The following is a 27,227-nucleotide window of genomic DNA, read 5'->3' on the forward strand; positions in this document are numbered from 1 at the left end:
GTTGAGTAACGGAACGCGCGCGGCGCACTCGCGCATGCGCCAACATTACCCGCCAACGGCCGACAGTTCGTACTACACAGATAAAACATAAAAATAAAGATCAAAATTAAATAATTTAAAAAAAATCTAAAGTGTTAGAAATAATTTTCTCTAGATTCAGAAAAAATAATTATATTGACAAAAGATAATATTTTCTTATTATTAAAGAAAAACTTATAATAATTAAAAAATATAATAATATTTTGATATTACTGAATATGTTTTAATTAAGTGGTAGTGTCGTGATGTGGTCATCATGTGGGGGGTGGGACTGCTGTTGTTGGTGAGCGAGGTCCTCGCGTACAATGTCAGCTTTGTAGCTTTTAATAATGTGGTAAGTTCTAATATAATATTAATTAGTTTAAACTTTGTTAAACATATATTAGTTTTTTTTTTATATTTATGACACTTTATAAAAAAAAACAAAATTAAATAGCATTATGTGTATTATTATTACAAATATAATTACTTAAATCAAAAACAAATGTATGGTAATTGTATTGTTTATGCCGGTAAACAAACGTTAGTAGTTATTTTTATATTTATAAACTTAAAATTATTAATACGTAACCCTTTAAAAATATACTAATTAAAACAACGCCAAAATTACAAATCCACAATCTAGTTATGATCTACTTAAAAATTTTTTGAAATATTAATTAATATCATCAACTGAAAAAAAATCATTTATATAAAATTAAAAATACCAACTTATTACCAGTTGCAACGAATATAACATTATATAAGCTCGCAAAAGATTTTTGACTTTTCTTAAGTAATAAAATAAAATATATTTTGCATGACCGATAATTCAAAACGAATGTAAGCCAATTCGATAACCATTATTATATAAGTGAAATTAAAAACTACCTGTAGTACTGTAGGTATTCCGTTTTTGATCACGTTAAAACTTTTGCCGTAAAAGTTAATAAATGAATAAACTGGACTAATTTTGTATACGAGTATTGGATTAATTTCTTATACCAAAAAGGAATGTTGCAATCGTAACAATTATTTTTTTTTCTTTAGCAATATTGCACATCTTGTGGGTGTCGTAATAAAAATCTTATTAATATTAACATTTAAATATTTTATGTAAGGATTTTTTTGTGGGTTTTTAATTAGGATGGAATTTTTAGTATCATAGCTACGTTTACCCAAGTAATGATAAAAAGGAAGTAAAGTTTTAATTATATATTTATTAGCCTGTAATAAAAACTCGGCTCCCTTCTGTCCTTTTTTAATTTATTTGTATACTAATACATATATAGGTGCCTACACGACAAATAATTTATTAGGATCATTTAATAAGTAGATAAAGAAAGAAAAAAAATAAGCTATACGCTATATGTCGCAACAGGGTAGGCAAAGGGAACCTAGTGTTAAGACACACCGTTCCTCACTTTCCACCGAATTCTGGAGGCATTGTGTGTTGAGTGGTGGAGGAACTCAACGTCGTCGCGCTTTACCTCTACACCAGAGCGAAGAAAATGTAAATAAATATTTCATTTCCTCGAATGGGGATCGAACCCACAACCGTCGCGTTACAGTCACACAGTTGTGCCCCAGCGCCACGCCACTTAATTTAAAGTAATGTATATAAAGAATAAACTAGCTGTGTACCGCACATAGCAGGATAGACAGAGGGACCCTGTTAACTTAGTGTCAAAACACTCCGTTCCAATTAAGCCATTTCCGTTCTTCACTTGCCTCCGAATTCTTGAAGGATCGAGTGTTGAGTGGCGGAAGTCAACGCCGAGCTTTGCCTCGTTACCAAATCCAGGAAATGTAAATATTAATTAAGTACATATTTATTTCTTTGAGTAGGAATCGATTCCACTACCCGTCGCGTGTAAAGGTAGCATTATATAAATAAAAAATGTTTAAGTATTTTTTTTACACTCATACGAGGGTAAGTGACCTTAAGCACTGTCATAAGTACCTACTAAACTACAAACAAGATTGCATCGTTGTCTTTTAAAGAGTTTTATTTTTTTATCAGAACCTATATACAATAAAATAAAATTGATAGTTATATTTGGGTCATAATCTGATTTTGTTTTGGAAGCTTCGTTTTCCATTTTTCCCTCAATTTTTAAGAAATTGCTTACCTAGCGAGGTAAAAAAATAATTCCTGCAGTTGGGAATCGAACCCGCGACCGTTACGTTTGCAGTTATACATGCTGCTACATATAATCTGATTTAATATAAATTTTCAATATTCATATAAATGCAAATTCATGCAGATCTTATGTATTAAAATAACACTTTACATCTAAAGTCAGCTCTCAGCAGGTGCAGTTTCGCCATGATGTTTCTATTCCAATGTTATTTTTGACCTTAATCTGTATCTGAGACGACCACAATTCGTCATTCCTTTTCTAATAATGATTTATAATTCAGATGTTCCAGAACTTTCTTTTTATATTTGTACTAGTGGACCCGAACGCGGCTACGCCCGCTTGAACTATAAGAATATTTATTAAATATATTTATGAAATTATCTTCAGTCTTCAATACAGAAATGAGTTAAGGTAGTGGCGGTTGTTATTAATATGGCGGAATAAATTGCATGTCAAATTAATAAGTATTTTAATATATTGGTATATATCGAAAATATTACAAATATGAGAAAAAAAAGTATCCTATGTTCATCCCGAGACCCATATTTTATTATTAGCGGTTTGGCCCTGATTGCGTAAAAGACAGACAGACAGACAGAGTTACTTTCGAATTTATAATATAGGTACAGATATAGTATAGAATGGAAATATATTTGAGAAAATGTATGAAGTCTGAATTTAATGAGATTCGAACCTGTTCTTAAGTTACTTGTTATTTAATCAATGTACAGGCTGTACTCTGTTTTTACTATGTCCTAAATACGCATTGATTAGTTAAATAGAGGATAATAAAGTGACTTGTCACTGTTTTCCCTATATCTAGCATATATAAATTTTTCTTGTAGTTGAATATTTGTATGTATGTATGTCTGCTAAGCAATGAGGACGGGCTTGGATTTCTTATAAAACAAGTTAAGTACTATTTGTGATAGCGTTTTTGGTAGAATAATTGACGACGTTACACAAAAAGTGGGTTTACATCGAATTCATAAGGTTTTTAGTTAGTTTTGTGACTGAGTGAATATTAGGTAGATATTTGATAATAATAAAATATGAAAATTAAGTCAGGCAGAAGGAACGTAGTGTTAAGACACTCCGTTTTCTACTTACTGCATTAGACAAGACATTACGTTTTGCATTCTTACCAAAATGAAATAAACAATGACACGAAATGAAAATAATTCCAACCTCCGAGTGGGAGTCAAACCTAAATCAAACGACCACTACGCCAAGACGGACTCATAAAAAAAAAAAATAATAATGACTTTTAATTATACTTAACTTTTGCGCAACTAACTGTTTAACTCAGTCATAATTTAAAATGTGCAAATAATCTATTATAGTATCTCGTTAGTTTGAATCGTGAGAGATAAGTAAGTAAATACGTATTATATCGAATAAAGGAAATAGTAGGTGAGAGGTACAAATGGGCTCGCCATTAGTTGTCTTGTGATGCTTCGTCCGCGGTGCTTTGTAAAAGCTGTTTCAACACCATTCGATTTCAGTCACCCTGAGAATTCTGATGCTAATGAGTTCCTGTAAAGATATTAATGTATAATAAATATCGCTTCTCGTTCGGTCCCGCACATAGCAGGTTAGGCTAGGAAACATAGTGTTAAAACACTCCGTTCTCTATTTCCTGCCGAATTTAGGAGGCATTGTGTGCTGAGTGGCAGAGTTCTCATTAAAAATATTAATGTTTAAATCTCATAGTTGGGTAGGTAAAGGTGTTACTACACATCGCATATGTATTTTTTTGGACGATATACTTTTCAGTATAATTACTTAATAGGTAGTTAGATTTTTCTTTAAAAATACGTAAAGATTTCAAAATTTATACATTATTGACTAGCGATAAAGCAAAATTAAAATGTATAACTTTTTTATGTAAATAATTTAAAAAGACGAACTAGTAATAAAAAAATACAAGACCATCAACTAATAATATTAATTGATTGCTATATTTTTTACAACACATTGTGGATAACATCTCTAACTTTCTTTGGCCTTGGTTGTAACTTTTAATGCCATTCTATACTTGATTCATATAATTTATTCTACTAAAAGTTCGGCGTTGTCGGCAGGTAAATTTCTCCACACAAAAATTGAAAATCGAAAATCGGAGAACAGAGTGTCTTAAAACAGAGTAAATAGGCAAGCTTGCATCACCGTAGCCCGCATCAACGCTCATCAGGCTCATGAAGCGGTCAAACGCGAGCCTATTTCAGCATAAAAAAGTTCCTTCTGTTAAGCGGGAAAATGCGTGAAAGTGCATGCTTACCCTACTATATTAGTTTTACACCTCATGTTGATTGGCGGAACTTATATACTCTGTATAATCGATTCACCCCAATACAAGTGACTCGAGTTACAATATTAGCGATTACGATTATCTTTCACAACATTGGAATAGCCAGATCCCAACTTTCGTTAGCCTTGACGTTGCTTGCCCAACTGCGCATCGTGTATGTAACGAGCGTGCTGTACGCTTATTTACCGAAAAAACTAATGTTGAAAAAGTCATAAACATGAGTCATTTGTGCGAATATTTACTTGATGTTAGCACATTTTGAGTAATCTTCCTTTGTAAATCGTTACTAAATATAAACTATCTGTTTATACGTTTTTTTATAATCATTATTAATTGTAGAATGGCTTATCTATTGCAATGTTTCATGTCAATGTGGTCGGTCGGCATCTGTAGTTCCTCTGGTGTTACATGTGGTCGGGGGTGGCGATGATTACTCACCACCACGAGACCCGTACGCTACGCTGCCAAGAAGTTGAGAAAATAGACTGCTTTTCTTTTCTTAAAAATCCACTTAAGTCCTTATCAGAATTGCACTCGCACTGAGGGGTCCGACTTCCGAGTAAATATTGTGATCAACTTTTAAAAGTCGACAACTTTAGCTTAGCAAACTCATTTTATACTAAATGAAATGTTTAGAACGAAACCTATTAAAAAATAAAAATTAAATAAATTAGAAAAACCTAGATTTAATATACCATTGGAAATTAAAACTTGGAACTAATTCCATATCACATAATACCTAATTGCTATAATTTAAAGAAATATAATAATTTCTATATATGTATTGGATTTCCACTTCCGAAATGGTATTGTAGGACAGACGGACGTATTCGTAGACACTTGAGGTCCCTATCGGGCTGAGTTCCGACAGTCGTACATTTTGCATAATAACTCACTTTCCCGATACAAACCTGTCAAACTCACTTTATATGGCGAACGGATTCATAATATATGTACCTATATAGAGAGAGTTAATTGTTTTACTAATAACTTTCAATGATATATGTGCTTATTTTCTATTTTAATAATTATTTAATTATATAATTTGTATTTAAAAATATGAGGCCGTAGTGGCGCAGGAGTACCAGCATGTGATTGTAAACGCGACTGTAAGACTAAGGTTCGATCCACTCGGGGGAATGAATTATTATTGATTGAAGTAAATTTGACAGAAGATGGGGAACGGGGTGACTTAAAACTAGGTACCCTAAAGTAATAACTTAACACGCTGGATTCTGCGCATAGCAAGGCAGGAGGAATCCTGGGGAACGTTCATTCAACTCTTCCATTTTCCGCCAAATTTCTGAGCCATAGCATGCTGAGTGGCGGACCTCAACACACTTCGCCTTGGCAGACGAGCAAAGAAATGAAAATATGAAATATTTCATTTTTCTCTTGGTAAAATCGAACCCAAAACCTCTGCGTCACGGCTGGCCTCCAAAAAATATAAGCATATTTAAATAAAAACAAAATAAATAGATTTACGTTATATCCTGAATATAGCAATCCTCTGGGTAGGAGTCAAATTCATAACCGTCGCCATTACAGTCAGACCCTATACCGCTGTGCGACCGCCTCCTATATATTTAAATTATATTTAAAGATTTTATATACGAATTGCTTAATTTTCCTTTTGTATTTTGTGTAATAATATCAAACATAACATAGGGTAAAATTACGTGATAACGTTCTATATGGTGGTCTAGAGCTTTTATCCGGCCTGCCGGTCTCTGCGTACTGACCAACTTACGTCACTCAACCCGTTTACACCGTTCAGCTTAATTGTTGTCGATAAATCGAATGGACTAATATCCAGATTCCTTTTGAATGGGGCCGGTGGTTAAGCTTCTAGTAGGTCTTAGCTAAACTAGTTTTTAGTGTAAGCTAAAATATTCAAGATAGTAGGTAAAATATATGTGAATGTGTTTATTTCATGATTTAATGTTTTGTGAAATTTGTTTTTCTTAAATAATTAAAAAAATATAGCAGTGTAAGCAGAGAAAACCTGTTTTTCGAGACATGTGTGTTACTTGACGGAATTCAACGCTGCACTTCGTCTGCCAGAGCGGGAAAATGAAAATAAATTAAATATAACCGTATGGGGATCGCGAGATCGAGTCCCACTGAGCTAGGAACAGTTCAATAATTTGACTCTATATTTTTTTCTTTCTATAGAAAGAAGTATACCTCAAAATACTTTTTATATATTAGAAGCTGAAGACTTTAAAAGCTCAATTAAAACATGGACTTCTATTTTAAAATTACGTTTAAATAAATATAGCTCCTAGATATGTAGTTATAGACCGACCTCAAATCTGAGATCAATCTTGAAATACGGTTTTCATTCATTAAATTCTGAATTTCATCTATGAATGACAACTGTATCTTAATATCGATCTTAGACTTGATAATCTAAGCGGTATTAATTTAATGCTGCATCTAAATATAAAATTTACATTCGTTGTTATTTTAATATAATAATGTAAAATATTAATCGTGATGCCATAATGGTGCCATCAGCTTAATTTAAATTGATTATGTAGCATAATAAAAACTCATTCGTAGAAATCTTAATATTTCCTGCCTTGATTAGGCAAAATGTGGTGTTAGATTTCGTCACAAGGAATCCAATTTTGGACATTAGTTGATTCTCGAAGAAAGGCGTTAATCTATTTTTAATTAAAATTAAAAAAAAAAAATTAAAACTTTATTGAGGTGGACGACCTCACAGCGCAGGGGCATATCCTAGCTCAAAAGAAGAAGGCTTAATAGAGAGAAGTGGTGTTGTGTTCCGCGAGTCGACTAGCAATGTCTTTAACATTCGACGGAAATTGGGGAACGGAGGAAATTTTTAACGCTAGGTTCCCAATTTGCTACAGAATAAAGCTTAACGAAATATTTTATGGGCACAATTATTATAATATGGACATTTGAAAAGGGAAGGGCTCATTGACATTTGACTTTTGATCAATGATCGTACAGAACCGGTAAAGGTTTGGACCGTCCTTACAACATGTAAATGTGTTAATATAATTCAATAAAACTCACTTTTAGTTACTTTAATGGAATACCTATTCGATTACTAAATTTGAGTTTTACGTAACTCTGCAAAGAGAAATAGAATAGAGAGAAAGATAATTCAGCGAACTATTAATATTTATTACAATAATAATATAATGATATGGTAATTTAATTGTAAACGGGATGGCTGTCGGTTCATTCTAACTCGACGGAATTAATTATTTTCTTTTTATCGCTTTGGTAACAAGACGCATTGATGAGTTCTGAGTCTCAAAGTCTGGGGAACGGAGTGTCATAACATTAGATCTCACTAGGAGAGTCCTAGAGTCCTAGGGTAGACAGAGGTCTACCCTGCCATATGCGGAATACATCGTGAAGCTATTTATTAATTAAAATTGATATTTTCGGTATTGTAATATTTAAGGCAAATACAACAAGTATCTCTATTTTTGTGTTTTTAATTTATAAACCATTTCATAGCAGTAAGCTTAGTTGAGCACAATGTTGTCTTCTTTTGCATTTAAAAAAAACCAAATCAAATATATGAACTTAATTTTACGCTTTATCCCTAGCGGGGTAGTCAGAGAGAACGGAGCGCCAAACTCTACGGTCTCTCCATAATTCTTTCGCCTCGTCCACTGTCATCAACCTCTTCATACATGCTCTCAAATATATCAATGTATACGAAAACACTATTTACTAAATTTGATTGTGTCTCCTTAAAAAATTGCAAATGCATACGTCAATGTTCCCCCAAATAACTAAATTACGCTTCGATCATTGATAAGAACGTCTATTGTATAATTGTATTTAAAGAAGTAACTTTTATTTATTGTTTTATTATATGTTTATAATAATAATTTATTACGTTATCGCCTGCATGCGATGCTACTACATATAATTACATTAACCCACCCAATAAAGAATGGTGACGTAAGCGTGACCATACCTGACGTGACTAAACGAGACTGTCCCGTTTTTCTTGTTGTCCCGCTTGTGTGTCCCGACGTTCCGAAGCATGGCAATGTGACACGCGACACGTAAATCTCGGTATGACATTGCTAATAGATAACTGGACGAAGTAGAATAAATAAAAATAACAAACATCACCTGCAAAAACGCCAAAAACAAAAAGAAATATGAGATAAATGTTTCTCAATACAAAATAATTAAGAAAATTATATAACCAAATGTCCCGTTTTGAACAGAGCAAAGGATGGTCACGCATACCCATTACCCATATATTCGTATTTCTATTACTTTTTACTTAAAACATAAAATATTAAATAATTTTTTAATATGTAGTTAGTAAATTAATATTTAGGTAAAATAGTTTTAGTTTCCCAATGTTTTTTGGTAGTATCGTTTAATACTAATTCTCTCAAAAGAAACAATGAAATTGTAATATATTTTTTCATTTCTATGATTGCTTAGCTTTAGGTAATGAGAATTTTTTAATATAGCTCTAAAATTTGCGGGAAAACAATGTAAAATTAAGTGATGTATCGGTACTTTTTTTAAAATGAATTATTGGCATTGTGCGTTTGATCGTCACTAACGTATTTGTCTTTAATATTTTCAGCGTATTAGTTTGCATAATACTTATAATATTCTTTACTGCACTAAAATACATTAAAAAAAAAACAATCGTCGATTGTTTTCTAAATGTTTTTGATAGTCCACCTTTGTAGGTGGACTATCTCTGTAAGAGATCTCCAGCCAACAAGTGGAAGTGGATGAGTGACTATCAGCGTATAAGAACACAATTAGTATAATTAATTTTTATAATTTAATATAGATAATACAATTTTCAACGAAATCAAATGAATACTCAAAGACAGGCACACAAATTTAAAAAGCAATTCAATGAATTATTCCCTTCTTATGTGTAAAATAATATACTTGTCTATTAAAAGCTATAACGTCGTTAGATGCGCGTGCGCACCGACATAATTTTACGTTTAAATTGGTGTTTGTTATTTTAAATGTACTAATTTAATATATATTTTATTTTATTTTATATTTAGACTGCAATTATTGTAGGTAAACTCTAAATTTATTATTTTGAATTTATTTTGACATTTTATTTGTATGTACATACATATACGCAAGAAGTACTTAAGCCTTTACAAAATTCATAAGATTTTTTAGTTGTAACCCGAACATGATGAGGCAGGCAGAAGGATGAAGTAGAATTCGAACCTAAAACCGTCGCATTAACAGAAATATGCTATATCACTGCGCCAAGACGGCGTCGACAATTTTAAATAACATACTGTTTACATACAATGTTTGTTTGTAAAGGATGTTGCATTAGAAAGGTAAATCAGCCATAAATCATTCGTAACAATACTCACTTATATTAACGTAACCGTTCCACATTTTACGACTTCAAAACTGTGAACAGTTATTTTACATACAAATTATTACAATGTATTCTATACGTCAATAAGTTTCATGAGGCCAGTCGTGATGCAGGGTCGTCGGTTCGATTTCCAATCCATGTAATGAAATATTTAATATTTTCATTTCTTCCTAGTTCCGCCCAACACGTAATGTCTTCCGAATTCGAAAGTGTGGAGCGGAGTGTCTTGGCTCTAGGCTCCCTCTGCCTGCTTTGATATATGTAGGAAACAATTGAAAAAAAATTTTAATAAGTAGAACTTGATATTTCGTTTCAATATTACTAAAGTGAAAATTTCCTCATTATATAAGATATCCTGCTCACTTTGTATGAGCACTGTACTGTCAATTTACTTATTATTATGTCAAATTTAAATACGTTTACAAGTTTAACAAGTACACCTGTTCTACATTGTATGGCCGCTCGTGCTTTTAACAACCTGATTGTAAATGTTTTATATTCATTGAAATGTCGTATTTAAGACATATTAACAAATATCTTAACTAAGGTTTAAATTATATTATAAGGATTTTTTTAGTTTCATGCTGTATCCCGCACATAGATAGCGGGGTAAACAGAGGGGTCTTCAAAATAGTGTTAGGACACTCCGTTCCCCGCGTCTCGCTGAATTCACACTGAGCAATGAGGCAAAGCGCGGTGTTGAATTTCCCACTAAAGACGCAATATCTCCAAAAATTTGGTGGAAAGTGGGGAACGGAAGTGTCTTAATGTGTCTCACGAGGTTCCCAGGTTCCCACTGCCTACACTACTAGGTGCTGGATACAATATGCACTCCAAGCAATTGCTCCATTATAACAAATAAATATTTGACATTCGCATATTCATTATCAAGTTATGTAAATTATATCACTAAGCTTACATATCATTAGAGGTTCATTCACTCCGACGAGTTTTGACCGACTTTGAATATTGCTATATTATACATATACGTACGTAAATGTATGTATGTATGTATGTACGTATGTGGGTTTCGTCATATTAATTAAAATTTAATATAAATTGGAGTGCGGAACTATGAAGTAACAAGGAAGGTTATTGTGAGATATATTTGCTTATGTATATTTTGTCGATTAATTAAATATATTTTCTTTTTTATTAGTTTTTCACTCGAGTGAGAACCGAATCCACAACCGTCGCCTTTACAGTCACAATTAAATATTAGTATGTGATATAATACACATGAACGCTATTGGGTGGTCAGTGGGTTGCCGAGAAAATGAAATATTTTCATTTCTTCGGTGTATGGTAACAAGGCAAATCGCGGCTTTAAGTTCCGCCACTCAACACGCAATGTCTCCAAAATTCGGCAGAAAATGGAAAACGGAAGTGTCTTAACATCAGGTTCCCAGGTTCCCTCTGCGTACCATGCCATGTGCGGGATACAGAGAGAAGCTAAAAAAACAAAGAAGCTAATAAGTATGTATTAAAATTGCAAACTAAACGTTTGTCTATAACATTTTTTGTTCTATTACTTAATATTACAACGAGTTTTGCTTGTTCAAATCAAATACGTATGTGTTGCTCGTACCTGTCTTGATTCCAGTAATATTAAAATCATCGGAAGGAAATACGGCTATTGAACACTAATATAATCATTATTATAATTAACTGTGAACGCAACGGTTGCAGGTTCAACTCTCACTCGGGGTAATGGACTATTTTCGTATCTTTTACACAAGACTAGTGTTGACTGTCTAGTGTGAAAAGTTAGTAGGTAACCTACATACTCGTACATCTTATAAATGGCTTAGTTTAAAGTAGCTAGAGGAGTGTCTTAACACTAAGCCCTATCTGCCTACCCTACTACATGTGGGATACCTCGTAAAGCTGTATATAACAAAATGACAACCTACGAGTACTATATGCGAATACAATTTATAATTTTGTTTTTAATAAACAAATTGGACTACATAACAAAAAATGTACGACGCCATACTGTCTGACGCTTTTAGACGTTGATATTATGCTAATACTAAAATTGATGAATGAAAAAATATATTTATAATTTAAAGTAGGACCTAATAATATACGATTACGCTTCAGATTTCTAAACTTTCTAACATTGATAAAAGTTATAGATTATTTTAATTAGACTTAACTAAATGTCATTACAAAAAATTGTTAGTAGTGAAGTTTATAATTAACTATAGGTAAGTTAGTTCAAAAAAAAACATGAAAAAACCTTATCTTGAGGATTTACTATTAAATAATAATTCCACCACCCAACCCTACGTCTCGTAAATTATGCGGCGTGTGAGGAACGGGATGTGAAGCTTAAAAAATATTTTTCATCTAACTCTGGCAAGACAGGGCGCGTAATTGAGATCCTTCACATAACACACAATGTCTCTAATTCAGACTCTTAGAGTTGACTGGAGAGAGAGATAGACTGGAGATCAGAGTGTCTTGATAGTGGTTTATCTCTCCCTACCCTAATAGCCTACATAAAATCATATAATAATCATTAAAATATAACACTTTAACAAGAAATAAGACTTGCTGATTTGAAACTGGCATAGTAAGTTTGCAAGCCGTTAAGCTAAAACGACATTTTTGTGTTATCTACTCGAACTGGTTCTTATGCAATGTAATTAATTTCTTTTCAGATCATTGGATTTTATAATCACTCCAAACTAATATTTTTTGAGTTTTTAATAAATATAATTGATGGTAAAAGTATGAAAGTCCTTACTAGTTTTTACCTGAGGCTTTATTTAAAAAGTTTTTCCTAGGACCCATTCTCGGTTTTTCGATTTTCGTTCTAGATATAACAAAATATCGGAAGATCCACTAAGTCTCAACAAGTGCTATAGTGAAGCACGATGTATTCCTCAGGGTACTCACAGGGAACCCGGGAACCCAATGTTAAGATTAACCGTAACCGTTCCCATTAAGACACCACCCAATTTTCGAGACATTGTGAGTTTAGTGGCGGAATTCAAAACCGCACTTTGTGTTGTTACCAGAGCAAAAAAATGAAAAAACTTCATTCTAGAGAGCGAGAATGGAACCCATAACAGTCAGACGTTGTACCGCTACACCACGAGGGCCTCGATAATATATTCATTTAAATGTGTTTTTTTTGGTTAAGCTATCAATACTATTTAATTACAAGTATAGTAGTTAGTTAGGTAGTTTTGCAAACAATTTTGAAGTGCCTAGCTATGGCCTAATAGTTTTGAAAGATATATTTATATTATTCCTAATATCTATGGCCTCGTACTAAAATTTATGAGCAAATCATAAAATATTTTTATTTTTATTGTTAGCATCGTATGTAATCTATGTTTTAGAATAAATCTCCCATGTATGTTAAAAAACTCTACCTAGTTATTTCTTTTATTTGTTCTTAAGTTTCACATTTGATGAATTCAATTAATGTGTATATTTCATGGAAATATTTAATACCGTCTGTCTGATCGTTGGACCCATCGCTGCAGCGTCTGGCCGAAAATGTGAGGTTGTGGATCGATTCCCACTCCCAAGTGGGATAGAGAGAATTATTTTTCGACGGAGTGTTCTAACACTAGGTACCTCTAACTGCCTTGCATTATGCGGGATACAGTTTAAAGCTAAAACAAGATGTCTAATAATATAATGTCTTAAGTAACGTTCTTCTAGATGATAATATTAGTATATGTATTAAATGAGTCTCATCAGGACCAATTGATTTTTTATTGCATAGTCAATTTATAAAAACTTTTGATTTTAAATTTATAGCTTACTATGTTGTAATTAGAATGCCATTTAAGCTCTTTAATATTTATCGTTATAGCTATAGATTCCGTCGTGGCGCAGTAGGACACATTCTGTCTCTAAAAACGAGTTACGGATTCGATCCCTAATCGGGATAAAGAAATATTTTCATTTACTTAGTCTAGTCAGATCAAGCGCTGTGATCAGTTCAGCCATTCGATACAAAATATCTGAGATTCGGACGGAAAGCGGAGGACGGAGTGCCTTGACTCTAGAGCGCGTCGTCTGAGGAGGGCTACGAACGCGGTTCTACCAATTTCCCGGGTCCTCCCATAATGTCCAAGTCGAAAGCCCCAGGGGTAGAAATAATAGTAAAAATCCTACATAATCTGGTCCTCCCCAAGGATTGGATATCTTTTGAAGATTTCCCCTGCGAAAAACAAAAAAAAAATAGATGGTCTATCCCGATGGGTAGATCTGCTAGATAGAAAAAACCCTGAAACGGTTGTTTGCTTAATAACAATATCTAAAATGCAACTTACTAATTACTCTTTGTAATAGTTACATAATTTTAAAATATTACAAAAAAAAGATGTAAATTACTTGTACAAAACAACAAAAATTGCATGTAAACTCCTCTGTTACCCACATATTGAAGTCAATAGTCAAATGTCGATGTTAGGGGTCAAGCCAGAGCTAATTGTTATAACATATTCACTTATACGAATAGCATCTAAACGCTAGTGGGCAATAAACTGGTAAATGTTTTACGCACAATTTATGATGCCATATCATGATGATGATGCCATTGTGGTTAGCAGATGTGAAATAGTGATTATAAAAGAAATACGAGTGTAATTTCTGTTTCCTTGTTGTGTGTTTTTCATACAATTATTTGATTTCCATTCTATTCCACAGGAATGAAAATAGAATAACTGTTTGAATTTATTACTAGAACGTATTTTAAAGACAGCATTGGCTGGATCATTTCAAATTTGATATAGGAGATATGTAGGTACGCAATAAGGCAAGCAGAGCCTCGCATCTCGTTTTCTCTTCCACCAAGACCTACCAGAATGGGCCTTCAGTAAAGAAGAATACGACAAAGAAGAAAGGAGATAGGAGATTGTCGATTGATATAGGAGATCTGACAGCCCTGATGAATGATAGTTGTTTCAAATCATTCCCGAAGAAAAAGCTTACTTTAACAATATTTCTATAATAATAAAGAACTTGAGGATGTCATGGTTAAAAAGTAGAAACGTGCGATTGTAAACGTGTCGGTTGTGGGTTCGATGTCCACTCGGGGAAAGAACTACTTAATATTTTCATTTCTCGCTCTCTCGCAAAAAATTGTCGGAAATTGGAGAGCGGTAGTGTCTTATTATGAACGGAGTATTTTAACTCTATGTTTCCAGGTTCCCTACCCTGGGTTCGCTGCTCTGCTATATGTGGGATACAGTGTTTCACACTGTAAACAAAATAATCTGATTAGAAATTTGCATTAGATACAACTAAATTTCATCATTTAGCAAGTCTTTTAATGGCTGAAACTGAAAGCTATACGTACCGACAGAATATCATGTAAAAACGATGAAAATGCACAAAAATAGACAAATATTTTAATCATCTTTCTCATTTAAGATATAGGCACGGATAGAGGTAGAGCTGAAACTAAGTTTTACTTAAGAAAATGATTTTAATCTTTATTTTGTAACATCCATCTATGCAGGTCAACTATTAGAATGTAAGAAATTGTAGACGTATAAAGCAGTAATTAGCATAATGTAAAACGTAAACCACGACGGATTGCGTTACATTAGAAAACCCGAGAAATACATATTCCACTTTCATACTAGGGTACACAGGGTAGGCAGAAGAAGCCTAGTGCTAAGACATTTCGTTCCCCACTTTCAGCCGAATTTTGGAGGCATTGAGTGTTGAGTGGCGTAACTCAACACCGCACTTTATCTCTACACCAGAGCGGCCATAAATATTTCAGAAAATTACATATATTATATAGTTTAGATTAGATAGACACCATTGTTGTGTTAGTTCATGACATCTATATCTTCGGAAATGGAGAACAGAGTGATCGAAGGTAATCAAAGTTCTTCCTACACATTACATATCTGATATACGAGTTTGTATAATATTCTATGATTACTTTTAAAGAGGTAGAATATACTTGGTGGTCATTATGATTTAAATGTAAGCTTATAGCCCTACATCGTTAGGATAAATGCCTTATTTCCTACTTTTCTTTGCAGTCTAGACTCGTGGTACAAAATTTCACTGGTAAAGTAGTAGCAAGTAGCTTAAATGATGATAGGTTCGCATCCAGCATGTGTTGTTTTTAACTTATATGATTAAATGTATAAAAACTCATTAAATATTGTTAAGGAATAAAATAAAATGCATGTCAATTTTTTGTCTAAAAAAAATGGAAAAGCAGGTATTTTATTGTCCTTAAAGTAACCTACCTATCCTTATAGCATCTCACTAGACTAATAAATAAATAAAAATAATTGAAATCAAACTTGCAACCACCTCAGAAAGCACCAATAACTCACAACACCATTACGCCAGACTATCTATCTTTATTTATCTTTTCTATCTTTCTTATCTATCTTTTTATAGCATTTCGGTTAACAAACACACGTGTCGCTATTGTTATTACACAACTTAACGACAGTACTAAAGATGAAACAATTAGAGGTGCTCAAACAATCATATATGGTCACCGAGGTTCCCTTATCGTACTACGTGGTGCTTTCATATGACACCAAATGAGTCGCGATTAGGTGTCATCTATATGCGATTGTAGTAGAATTTCGGTCATCGTGCTCCTAAATTTGTTCTGGGTCAAAGCCAGTGTAATACTTCCTCACTTGGTGGTGTCTAATGCAAAATTCGTGACTTTTTTATGTTTTTTGCATGTGAAATAATACATGTGAACATATGGTTACCTCATTCTATGAAACGTGAGTTAGATCAAACGTTGTTTGTTTGTTATTGCTAAATAACTTAACTTAACTTTTTATTACTATTTTAAATATTTTTTTATATAAAAAGTACATTAAAATTAGTATGGCATTTATAATATTTTCATTTTCTTCACTCTGGCACCTAGGCAGTAAGCAGCAAGCGCGGCGTTGAGTCCCGCCACTCAACACGGAGTGTATTATCGCTGGGTACCCTCTGCCTACCCTGCAGCGTACACAGCGTAAAGCTGATTTTTTTTATTTTAATTAGTTTACTTTAAAAAAAAATATCCATAGTTTCTAATACACAATGTATCTATGTAACAATTTATTTATTATATAATAACCTTACATATGGTACTTTAAAAAACCATACGTAATATTAAGTAAAATTTACATACAAAATGAAAAATAAAATGTAATAGGGTCATCAAAGTGTAAATTTATTTAGTGTGCGTCCGATAAGTAAATACACAAGAAGAACTAATACCATACATAAGAGGTGCCAATACGAAACTAAACTTATACCGTTACTAAAATTTTGAAGACTTTTATAGACAGGGAGCTTAGTGCTAAGACACTCCACCCCCCCCCCCCCTCCACACCCCCACTTTCCGCTGAATTCTAAAGGCATTATGTATTGAGTGGTAGGCCTCAACACCAAAGCGAAGAAATGAAAATATTAAATATTTAATTTCGTCAAGTGGAAATCGAACTCACAACCTGTCACGCTTTCAGTCACACTCTTATGCCCCAACACCACGAAGGCGTCGGCTAATTATAATTAAGTTAATCCTAAAACAAAATCGAATCTACAACTTCTTCCTGGCATTAATCCCGGCTATCGCCAGGGTCTGCCTTCCTACTCAACTTACTCCATTTTGCACGGTCCTTTGCGTCCTGGGTGGTTAGACCATTGGCTCTCATGTCCTGCATCACGACATCCAACCAGCGCTTCCTTGGGCGTCCGGGAGTCACTCGAAATCGCATCTACAACTGTGTTATATAATCGATTATCGCCTTCAAATCCATTATATTTTATAACATTCACTAACATTGTCCAGAAACAAGGACAAGAACTCCATCACGTCTCGCTTTCCTGGTCACGTACGTTTGTTTGCATATACGCGGTCGGGCGGCGGGAGTCATCGCGAATACCGAATGATGGCTTGCGTAACCGATCCTATCGATACTTTCCTGATTCCCCTCTAATGTCCACTTTGAATAAATATTACATTATATTATGGAATCATTTCTTTAATTGTCATCAGAGTACCTACTTTAAATTATATAGAATCTAAAATTGCTTAAAGACCTAAAACTAAATTAACCGCGGCGTTGAACTCCGCCACTCAACACCCAATGCCTCGAGAATTTGGAGTGTCTTAAGACTAAGCTGTGTCTTTCTCTGCTACATGCGGGATACAGCGTGAAGTTGAAAGATAAGAGAAATCTAATATTTTTATTTGTACTCTCAGGCAATTTTAACAATGAAACGCATACTATTTAATCAGCTAAAATGACAGCCTTAGTATTAAAACTAAACTTTACCCAAAATGTTTAATCTGTTTTTTGTTTAGCAATTTTTTTCTTTATGTTCATATTATAAACATTATAATATATATATACATTAAAAGAAAAAAAATACATTCAATATTTTTTTGTTTAAACTAAAATTGAAAACCGCATGGTTTTCAATAAACTTATTTGTTACAAAATCGTCTTTCGAAACTTAAAAATATATTCATATTGTTTATGCTTACACAAGTTTATAATTATAGCTTTAAGCTTTCAATAATAATTGAATACGTAAAGCAATTTAAAAAGTTTCGCAAACACAATAGATTTTTTGCCAAATTTACACAACTTTCTTTTATGTGGCCTCTCTAAGACCGAAGACATTAAGAAGTAAAGCCCCTTTCGCAATAAAAGCTTATGTTTGTTCGTGATCAAATGATGATTACATCTCAACATTGTGCTAGTTGTGCCCTTGCATATGTAATTGGCTATTATTTGTAAGGTTTTTTTTACCATCATCCATGCTAGCTGGTCTTCTCTTTTCGCCCATTCAGAGACTTTAGGTATTGGGTAACCGAAGCCATTGCGATACAGTAATATTAGGCGAAAAAAATATAGTGATGAACCTACAATTACTTGTTTAAGGTGTACTCAACTTGTTCAGATCATTATTTTAAGCTGCTATAAAGACATACCTTTCCTAGTAAGACACTTACCACAGTAGGGAACGGCCCTACTTTCTGCCAAATTCTGGTAGAATTGCGTGGTGAGTGACGGAACTCTGCCGGGTTTTGCCTTGTTACTAGAGCGAAGAAATTAAAATATTAATATTTTATTTCCTCGAGTGGAAATCGAACCCACAACCCGTCGCGTTTGCGGACACAAGCTTGTGCACCCGTACTACGACTAAACATATATCATTTTGTAGTATTTAATTTTATTTTTATTGTATAGTCTTTGTAGAATCTATTAAAGAATCACTGAAAGCTTCTTAGTTCGTTTTAATTACATATACAATCGGTAGTACTTATAAACTTTACAATAAATTATAACAAAAAACGTTCTTAATTACAGTGGACCGTACATTACCCTCAACGCAAATCCAACGTGCGTCGTCAGCGCACCATATCACCCGCCACGCCGTTCCCCTGCCAGGACTCGGTTCCCTGGGGCCGCAGTCGACAGGTCCCCACGTCTGTGCACAAGCTGAGACCAGGGGATATAGATGTGGTTGCTGCGATAGGAGACTCTTTGGTGGCAGGAAGTGGTGCTTTAGAAGAATTCGCGCTGGGAGCCATCGTTGAGTACCGAGGCGTTTCTTGGTGTGCAGGTATGTCGCATATTTTTCTTTTAATTTAATTTTATATATTAAAAGTGAGTGGGAAAATAAACAATCAATTATGTTTTTTTTATTTCTTACTAAATTAAAATTCCGTATACCAAAAATAAAAGCAATTGGGTAACCAGAAACTTTAAATATAAAGAACAAAAAACTAAGTAAACTTGTCTTGGGTCTGTTTATATAACTGCGTTCGATTTTCTATTCCGGTAGCGACTTATGATGACATACAAGCGTATTCACAAAAAATCTCCAATAACTAGTACTATATATATAGGAAAATCACGCAAATCCATAGTATTGAAGACTTATACTTAGTGGTTCTATCTCTGATTGCGACTGAATGAGTATTTAATGTTCATTGCCTAAGAAACATCTTGTTGCCTGATCACTTTGTTGGCCAAAGGTTATATTTATCTTATATCTATCTTTTGAATTCTCATATATGAGAAACTCCTTGAGAAATGAAAACCGTGTTTTGTTACCAGACCAGCTTTACCTACTACTCTACCAGAGCTGAATGCATTTCCCCGAGTGGAAATCGAACCCGCAACCATCGCTTTTACAATCAGTGCAGCTGCGCTACAAGTGCTTCAAGATTACTTTAACCCAAGAATACTATAACTATAATTTATTAACAATATTGTTCACATTCCAGGTGGTGACAGTTCATGGCGGGAATTCCTTACTTTACCGAACATTCTGAAGGAATACAATCCGAACTTACGAGGCTACTCTACGGGCACCGGCGAGTGGCTTTCGAAGAACTCAAGGCTGAATGTCGCGTTCCCTGTGGCTTCAGATCAAGATGCTTACAAACAAGCGAAGGTAGATTTGTTTTTGATAGTATTTTTAGGTATATTTTTGTAAATATTAGATGTATAGGTAAAAATATTTATTTTTGTATAGACATAATTGTAATATCTAATTAAAATAGTTATTCGATCGTGAATAATTTGGAAAACAATTTTTTTGTAATATTTTTTTTAATTTAATTCGCTATGTTATTTTTTTCGTAATTTAGGCTATTGATCCAGTCTAAGATAATAATCCAATTCAATAGTAATACATTGTTACAACGATTCGACACATTAATTTCATTTAGTACTGATATATCAGTTGGTGTGTTTTTTTATGAATTCGTTTGACCCACTGCGTTTGTAGACCGAGACGGTTCAAGTATAAGCAAGTGCAATTAAAGTTAATTTGCCATTTATTGCTAATATCTTGTTATTTTTGTTGATATTGTTAGAATGTTTAATGTAAATTTGAATACAATCTAATTAATATACAGGGTGGAAGAGGCAGCGCTTCTTTAACTGAAACTGCATATAGGGTAAAATATTTCAATCCCAGAGCTAAGAAAATTAATCAAGGTACCTCAACAGTTTGGATGTAGGATTTTTTTTTCATTTCACGATTTTTATCCATACCTGTATTTCGTGTGACGCACACATAAGTGTACGACGTTGCCGCTTTGACATGTAAGTGTGTGCATGCCTATGTTATACATTACAAATGGCGTTTTATTTTAAAACGATAATTTTATTATTTATTTTGTTTGAAAAAATAACTTTTTCATTTTTGGGAATTATTTTTTTTCTGAATTATATTAGGCTTTTATAGAGTAGTTAAAACTGTGGTTTCCTTTAAAGTGGTGCTGAAAATTCCACCCTGTATATATATTAGATAATCGACTTTTCCAATTTTTAATACGTATAAACCTCTAGGCGTTAGTTATTTCATTAGAAAAATATATATATGAAGTATAGACATTTAAGGTTTAATAAAGTAAACATTTAAGAAGAAAAAGTGAATAATTAGCTATTGGATATCTACATATAAAGAGGCGATCCTCCTAAGCTTAGGACGTTACTAGCTGAAAACGTTACTACAGCATAATATTTTGAACTTCCTTATACCGCACATAGGGAACCCGGTAACCTAGCGTTAATATACTGTTTCAATTACGACACTTCCGTTCCCAAATACCCACAATATCCAACTAAAGAATACTTAATGCTTCCTGTCCTATACTATCCTATCCTATATCTTATAAAACAAAGTCGCTTTTCGTGTCTGTCTGAACTTTCTAACTCTTCTTCTTCTAAACCACCCAACGGATTTTTATGCGGTTTTCACCATTAGGTCGAGTATTTCTCAGGGAAGGTTTATATATAGTTTATTATTTGTACATTCTTATGTTAATTAACAAAAATACGATAAATGTGTATAAAGTCCTACCCGTTGAGACACTTTCGCGCATGCGCTGCTTTAATGGTAAGTACTATATGAAAATAATGTACTGGAGTATTGTTCCTCTTAAAAAGATCTACAAAAAAGTCCGCGACAGCATATTTTTATCTTTTAAGGATAACGTGTAGTGATAATATTTCTGTCTAAAAATTGTAATTTCAATATATTTTTTATTGTGAGGGATATTTTTCCATAATGATATTAATCCTTATCCTTTAAAATACTTTATTAATTTTCTACGTTAAACGAAGATAAAATTTGCTTTTTATACTATTTCGAAATTGCGAATAGTTTTAGAGAAAAACGCATTTAATTGTTGACACATCCCGCCGTTGACACATCAGCTGCATGTTACTCAAGTTTCACTTATCCCTTACTCTCAGCATATAAATAAATATATTAGTTACGTTGGCCATTTAATGTAGATCAAAACTGTCTTTTACTGTTTTTTCATTTTAATAAGTACTTTAGAAGTTGTTACAATATCAAAACATCCTTGCTGCGAAACGCGCCCCGCGACGTTTTGCTTATACAAGCGCGTCATGAGCAGTCATCGGTGGTTCAGTGGTAGAATGCTCGCCTGCCACGCGGGCAGCCCGGGTTCGATTCCCGGCCAATGCATTCTATTTAATTTTCCTCACAGGCAGCCACGTAGTGCTTGCTTTTCATCAGGGACAGAATACCCTCTTCAGCATTAATCACAAGCTCGAAAAAAAAACCCACCGCCTTTATAGCAACGAAGATTTAGATGCGTTTGCACGTATTGGATAATTCGAGTTGAATGTATTATTTAATGTCATTTAACTATCTAAAAATAGTAATTTAAATATATTTTAATAAGTACTTGAAAAGATTAGTATCACAGATATAAAATTACGGTACCTACTAAAAAATCCTTGCTGTGTAAAACAATTGGAAAATCCTTATTGAAACTACGAAAATGCGGGTTGCATTAGGGTTTAATTAATTTTCACATTATCTTAAGTGCTTTGCAAACCTACATTATATGAATAATCCAGTAGTAAAAGCGGGCGAAGCCGCAAGAGGGTCGCTAGTATATAATAAAATTATAAAGAAATGAATACCGCATCAATCAAAATTACCATTCTCCACACTCAGATCAATTGTTAATTCCATTAAACGGCGTTTAATTAAGCCTGTATAAAAAACTCGTGTGAACTATGTCACTAGGCGCTGCCTACAAAGTTGTACTCACGTAACCACGAGATTATGGTTAATGATAATTTCAATATACCGTGTAATCGCTGTGAAAATTATTGATTATGTTTTTTGCTTGCTGTACGTACCTGTAAGTATATGTATATTATAGCATATTTTTTTGTAGAATAGGCAGAGATTACTACGGGAAAAAGGCACTCATTTTGTTAATTTTGTTTGTTTGTGCTGAAATTAATGATAGGTATTGCCTTATAAAGAAAGGAAATAAGTACTCCCCAAAGCTGAGATTAAACCCACGACCATTGCGTGTACAATCGGATTATATTTAATGACACCTACTAAGTAAGAATAAATGATTTGTGCATGTTTTTTGTTTGCCGGTTTGAATTATTTAACGATTTGATTTTCCTTGCTCTCACATAATAAGACAAAACACGGGGTTAATTTCGACCACTTAACATTCGATATATTGAATATTGTCTGAAAAGTGGGAAACGGAGTGTCTTAACACTAGCTTCTCTTTGCCTATCCTGCCATACAGCGTGAAACTAAAAAAAAATATCGAAATTTCCAGATACTAGTAGCCCGCATCCGCTCATCGCCCGACATCGATGTGTCGCGCGATTGGAAGATGATAACAGTGTTCATAGGTGCCAACGACCTCTGCTCCGCGTCGTGCCTGTCGCCCGTCGCCTGGTCGCCCTCCGCCCACGCCAGGAAGCTGGCGAAGGCCCTGGACTACTTCCACGACCACCTGCCCAGGACTATTGTTAATTTAATACCTGTTTTAGGTGAGATTTCTCTGGTAATTCAAACAACAAGAAAAACATTTTAAATGTAGGCTTAAAATTTATTTTATGATATAACTATTTTTCATACATTTTAATCAATAACTTTAGTATATACATTGTAGTATAAGTATTCAATTATACAATCTCTATAGACCTACTTTCGTATTAAGAAATAAATTAAACAATTTCCATTCAAAATAAGTGAGCCCTTATGGTCTGAACGACTCGTTAAAGTAGTTCATGTGCCAATAACCGGAGCTTACGTTGAATATATATTACGCATTTCTTGAAAGCGTGTCGTATAAAAAGCAGCGTAGCAATTGGTTGCCGGTTCGATTTCTATTCATGGTAGCTAATATTTTTTTTTTCATATAAATAATTTATCATCCTCTCAATGGTTTTAAACAAAATCGTTTTATACAAATGACCCGAAACGAACCCGACCCAAAACTTGCAAGTTAATTAGAAAAATATATCCTAACCATTTGAGGGACTAAATTATTTTCATTTTTCCACCCTGCTAAGACAAATGGCGGTATTAACATTCAGCAGTCAATACGCAATATAAAATCCATAAGTAAAATAGTGTACGGAGTGTTGTAACACTAGGTTCCCTCTGCTTACAATACTCTAAGGAGCATACAGGGCAAACCAGGTGGACGTATTTAGTATTTACTTTTTAGTTTCACGTTAGGGACTCTGGAACCTAGTGTTAAGACACTGTGGTTTCCTTCTTAACGCCAAATTCTGGAGACATTGCGTTTGGAGTGGCGGAACTAAACGCCGTGCTTTGCCTCGTTACCAGAGCGACATATTTATAATATATTGTTATTTCATCAGATGTATCAGTATCAGTGCGAGTATTGCGGCCATTAATGTGTCGGTTGATGCATCCTCTTTTCTGCACGTGCTTCCATCAAGGTGGAGGGGAATTGGCGGAGTTGGTGAAACAGGCGAGGTTGTATCAGGCCGCGGAGAAGGCACTTGTAAGTAAAATTTGTGGACTTTATGATTTATATGTATTATATTATTTCATATTTTTGAAGATTTCAAAAGGGATTGTTGAGTGAGTTTATAGTTGGTTGTTAGTATTAAATATTATAAAGAGTTTATCAAAAATAAAAAACAAATATTTTACTACTTCGTTTTGGGTAAGTGCTTGTAGATTAAACTACTAATCCGATTTATATAAATCATAGTACTACTAAGATACTAAAAACCTCTGCGATGATAAAAAAACTACAGTCAAATCAGTCAGCAGTTAATTCTAGAGCTACAGTTCGACACAAAGACAAACATACACACACGTCAAGATTATTACACTCTTCCTCATTATGAAACTTAAAAACTCTTTCTCTGGCTACAAGCTAGGGAAAAAGCGTAAACCTAAAAAAAAGTTTAGGAAAGGAAAATAATTGCAAATATTTGAATGATAACGTTTTTTTAACAGATCGACTCAGGTCGCTACGACACGCGGCCCGACTTTACGGTGGTCATCCAGCCCTTCATGCGCCTCTTCAACGCGCCGCAGCCGACGCCCACGCCGCTGCCGCTGGTCATACACCAGTCCTATATCACTCACGATTGCTTCCATTTCTCACAGAAGGGGCATGCTCTTGGTAAGAATGCTTTTTTATCTTATTACGTTACTAATGTTTAAAGAATTTGGCTACAGAAGACTTACTCTTGATAGATGATGATAGAGTTTGGTATTGTTAATTGATATTAATCATTAACCATTTAATTGGTTTTTCCAATTCCTCGCTCTGGCAAGACGGAGAGTAACGTTAAATTACGCAACTCAACTCACAACATCTAAAGCTAAAAAAAGATAGAACATTATAAATTGCAGAAAAATTAAGTGAAAATAAATTAAGGCCATCGTGGCGCTGAGGCACAAGCGTGTAACGCGACGGTTGTGGGTTCGATTTGGCGAAGTGGAGAACAGAGTACCTTAACACTAGATTCCCAGGTTCCCTCTGCCTACCCTACTATACCTCACAAAATACTGCACACTGCGGTACTGTAGTTATAGAATACGATTATAAAATGAAATTATTCATATTATATGTATATTTTAAACTTTCAGCTGCAAACCTCCTCTGGAACAATCTCCTGGAACCAGTCGGCAACAAATCAGACAATGTTCCTCCTATACTAATGCGTTCCTTTAAATGTCCCTCTCGCGAGACGCCATTTTTATTTACTAAGAAAAATTCACAAGATTACTTTACAAATGGATATCAGGATGGGGCATTTGATGATTGAGATTTGAGTAATTTTAGTATTTTGTAGTTTTCTTAATATTTTTTTTGGTTCATTTTGTAAATTTGTTTTAGTTTTAAAGTGTTAGAAGTTATTATAAAATTTTGTGCCAGTCACAGTGCTCATTAATGTAGTAAAGTAATTAAATTCCACCTCAAATTAATTTATATATTATTAATGCAAATATTATACATTTAGAATAAAAAACACAGTTCTTTTGTTTCTTATAATTTCTTTTTTTAAATACAAAATCAAATTGTATTTTTTCTATACTTTAAATACTACCCCGAAACAGATTTGAACTAAAAACTTTCACATTTAAACTACTTTAACTATTTATAAGATTGGCATCTGTTTTTTTATTGAAACTTAACTATATTTAATTTAATATAAATTGTAAATAAATTAAATAATATTTAATGTAAATATTTTAGTATTTAATAATTTTCATTACTTAGAAGATATGCACCAAAGGTATAGATTTGTATTGTAAATAAAATATATTTTATTTTGTTATCTGTAACAATAAGAATGTTTCATTTTATGTTTTTTTATTGGAATGTACAAAATATTTTTGATTTTAAATTTTTTTGGCATGTAATTTCTGTATTTTAAAATAGACATAAAAATCCTTGCAAAAATCTAATATAATAGAGAAACAAAACAAAATCTTTTTATAAAACAAAAAAAAATCGCTGTCCCCATTAAAAAAGTTGAACAAAATTATTTGTTTGTACGATATTCATTGTGTTTGTTCCTTTAATTATTCATTTAGTTTAGTGCCATCATTCAATATGCCAATAATGTCAAACTTAAATAAATGCTATTTTACATTTCTCTTATTATTGTTTTCTTAAGTTCAATGGGTATTTTTAAATTAAAATTACATGCAAAATAAAAATTTGCTTAAAAAATGAAAGCTGTATTTTATTTGAACGCCTGATAAAAATGTGTGCGCAAATAGTAAATCATGAAAATTACTGCAATTTACTTACTAAGGAAAGAAACGTATAAAAAAAATTGTTATGTAACGGAACTCGAACTTAGACTAAAGCTGGAAAGAGTCGTTGGGTTTTTTCCTTGGAACTTTCCATGGGTTCGAGACCCGCTGTTAAAATTGTATTTAGTTTTGCCGCTCAACACGCTTCCGGAATTCGGTGGCAAGTGAGGAACAGAAGTGTCTTAATGGAAACAAAGTGTCTTAACACTAGGTTCCCTCTGTCTTTCCTGCTGTGTGCGAGATATAGCGTGAAGCAAAAGAAATTAAATGAAATATAGCA

General features: G+C 33.4%; 1 protein-coding gene across 1 annotated transcript; it reads left to right on the forward strand.

Moving 5' to 3' along the window:
• Nucleotides 1-26,866, forward strand: LOC146538428 (phospholipase B1, membrane-associated-like). The gene is made up of 7 exons (XM_085186874.1): nucleotides 1-373; nucleotides 19,192-19,447; nucleotides 20,115-20,284; nucleotides 23,466-23,682; nucleotides 24,523-24,668; nucleotides 25,133-25,301; nucleotides 25,772-26,866. Exons 1-7 carry the CDS (start codon nucleotides 296-298, stop codon nucleotides 25,948-25,950), a joined length of 1,215 nt encoding a protein of 404 aa, XP_085043000.1. The 5' UTR covers nucleotides 1-295; the 3' UTR covers nucleotides 25,951-26,866.
• The last annotated feature ends 361 nt before the right edge of the window (nucleotides 26,867-27,227 follow it).

The sequence above is a fragment of the Heliconius melpomene genome, chromosome 6 (genome assembly GCF_056956725.1).
Source record: "Heliconius melpomene rosina isolate 202511_hmr_F chromosome 6, ASM5695672v1, whole genome shotgun sequence".
Classification (NCBI taxonomy): Eukaryota; Metazoa; Arthropoda; class Insecta; order Lepidoptera; family Nymphalidae; genus Heliconius; species Heliconius melpomene.

What these genes read in the sequence shown, in the direction of transcription:
- LOC146538428 (XM_085186874.1), top strand. Translation starts at nt 296, where the DNA reads ATGTGGGGGGTGGGACTGCTGTTGTTGGTGAGCGAGGTCCTCGCGTAC. An exon ending in TTGTAGCTTTTAATAATGTG is followed by an intron (nt 374 to 19,191) that starts GTAAGTTCTAAT and finishes TCTTAATTACAG; the next exon opens with TGGACCGTACATTACCCTCA. An exon ending in ATGCTTACAAACAAGCGAAG is followed by an intron (nt 20,285 to 23,465) that starts GTAGATTTGTTT and finishes CGAAATTTCCAG; the next exon opens with ATACTAGTAGCCCGCATCCG.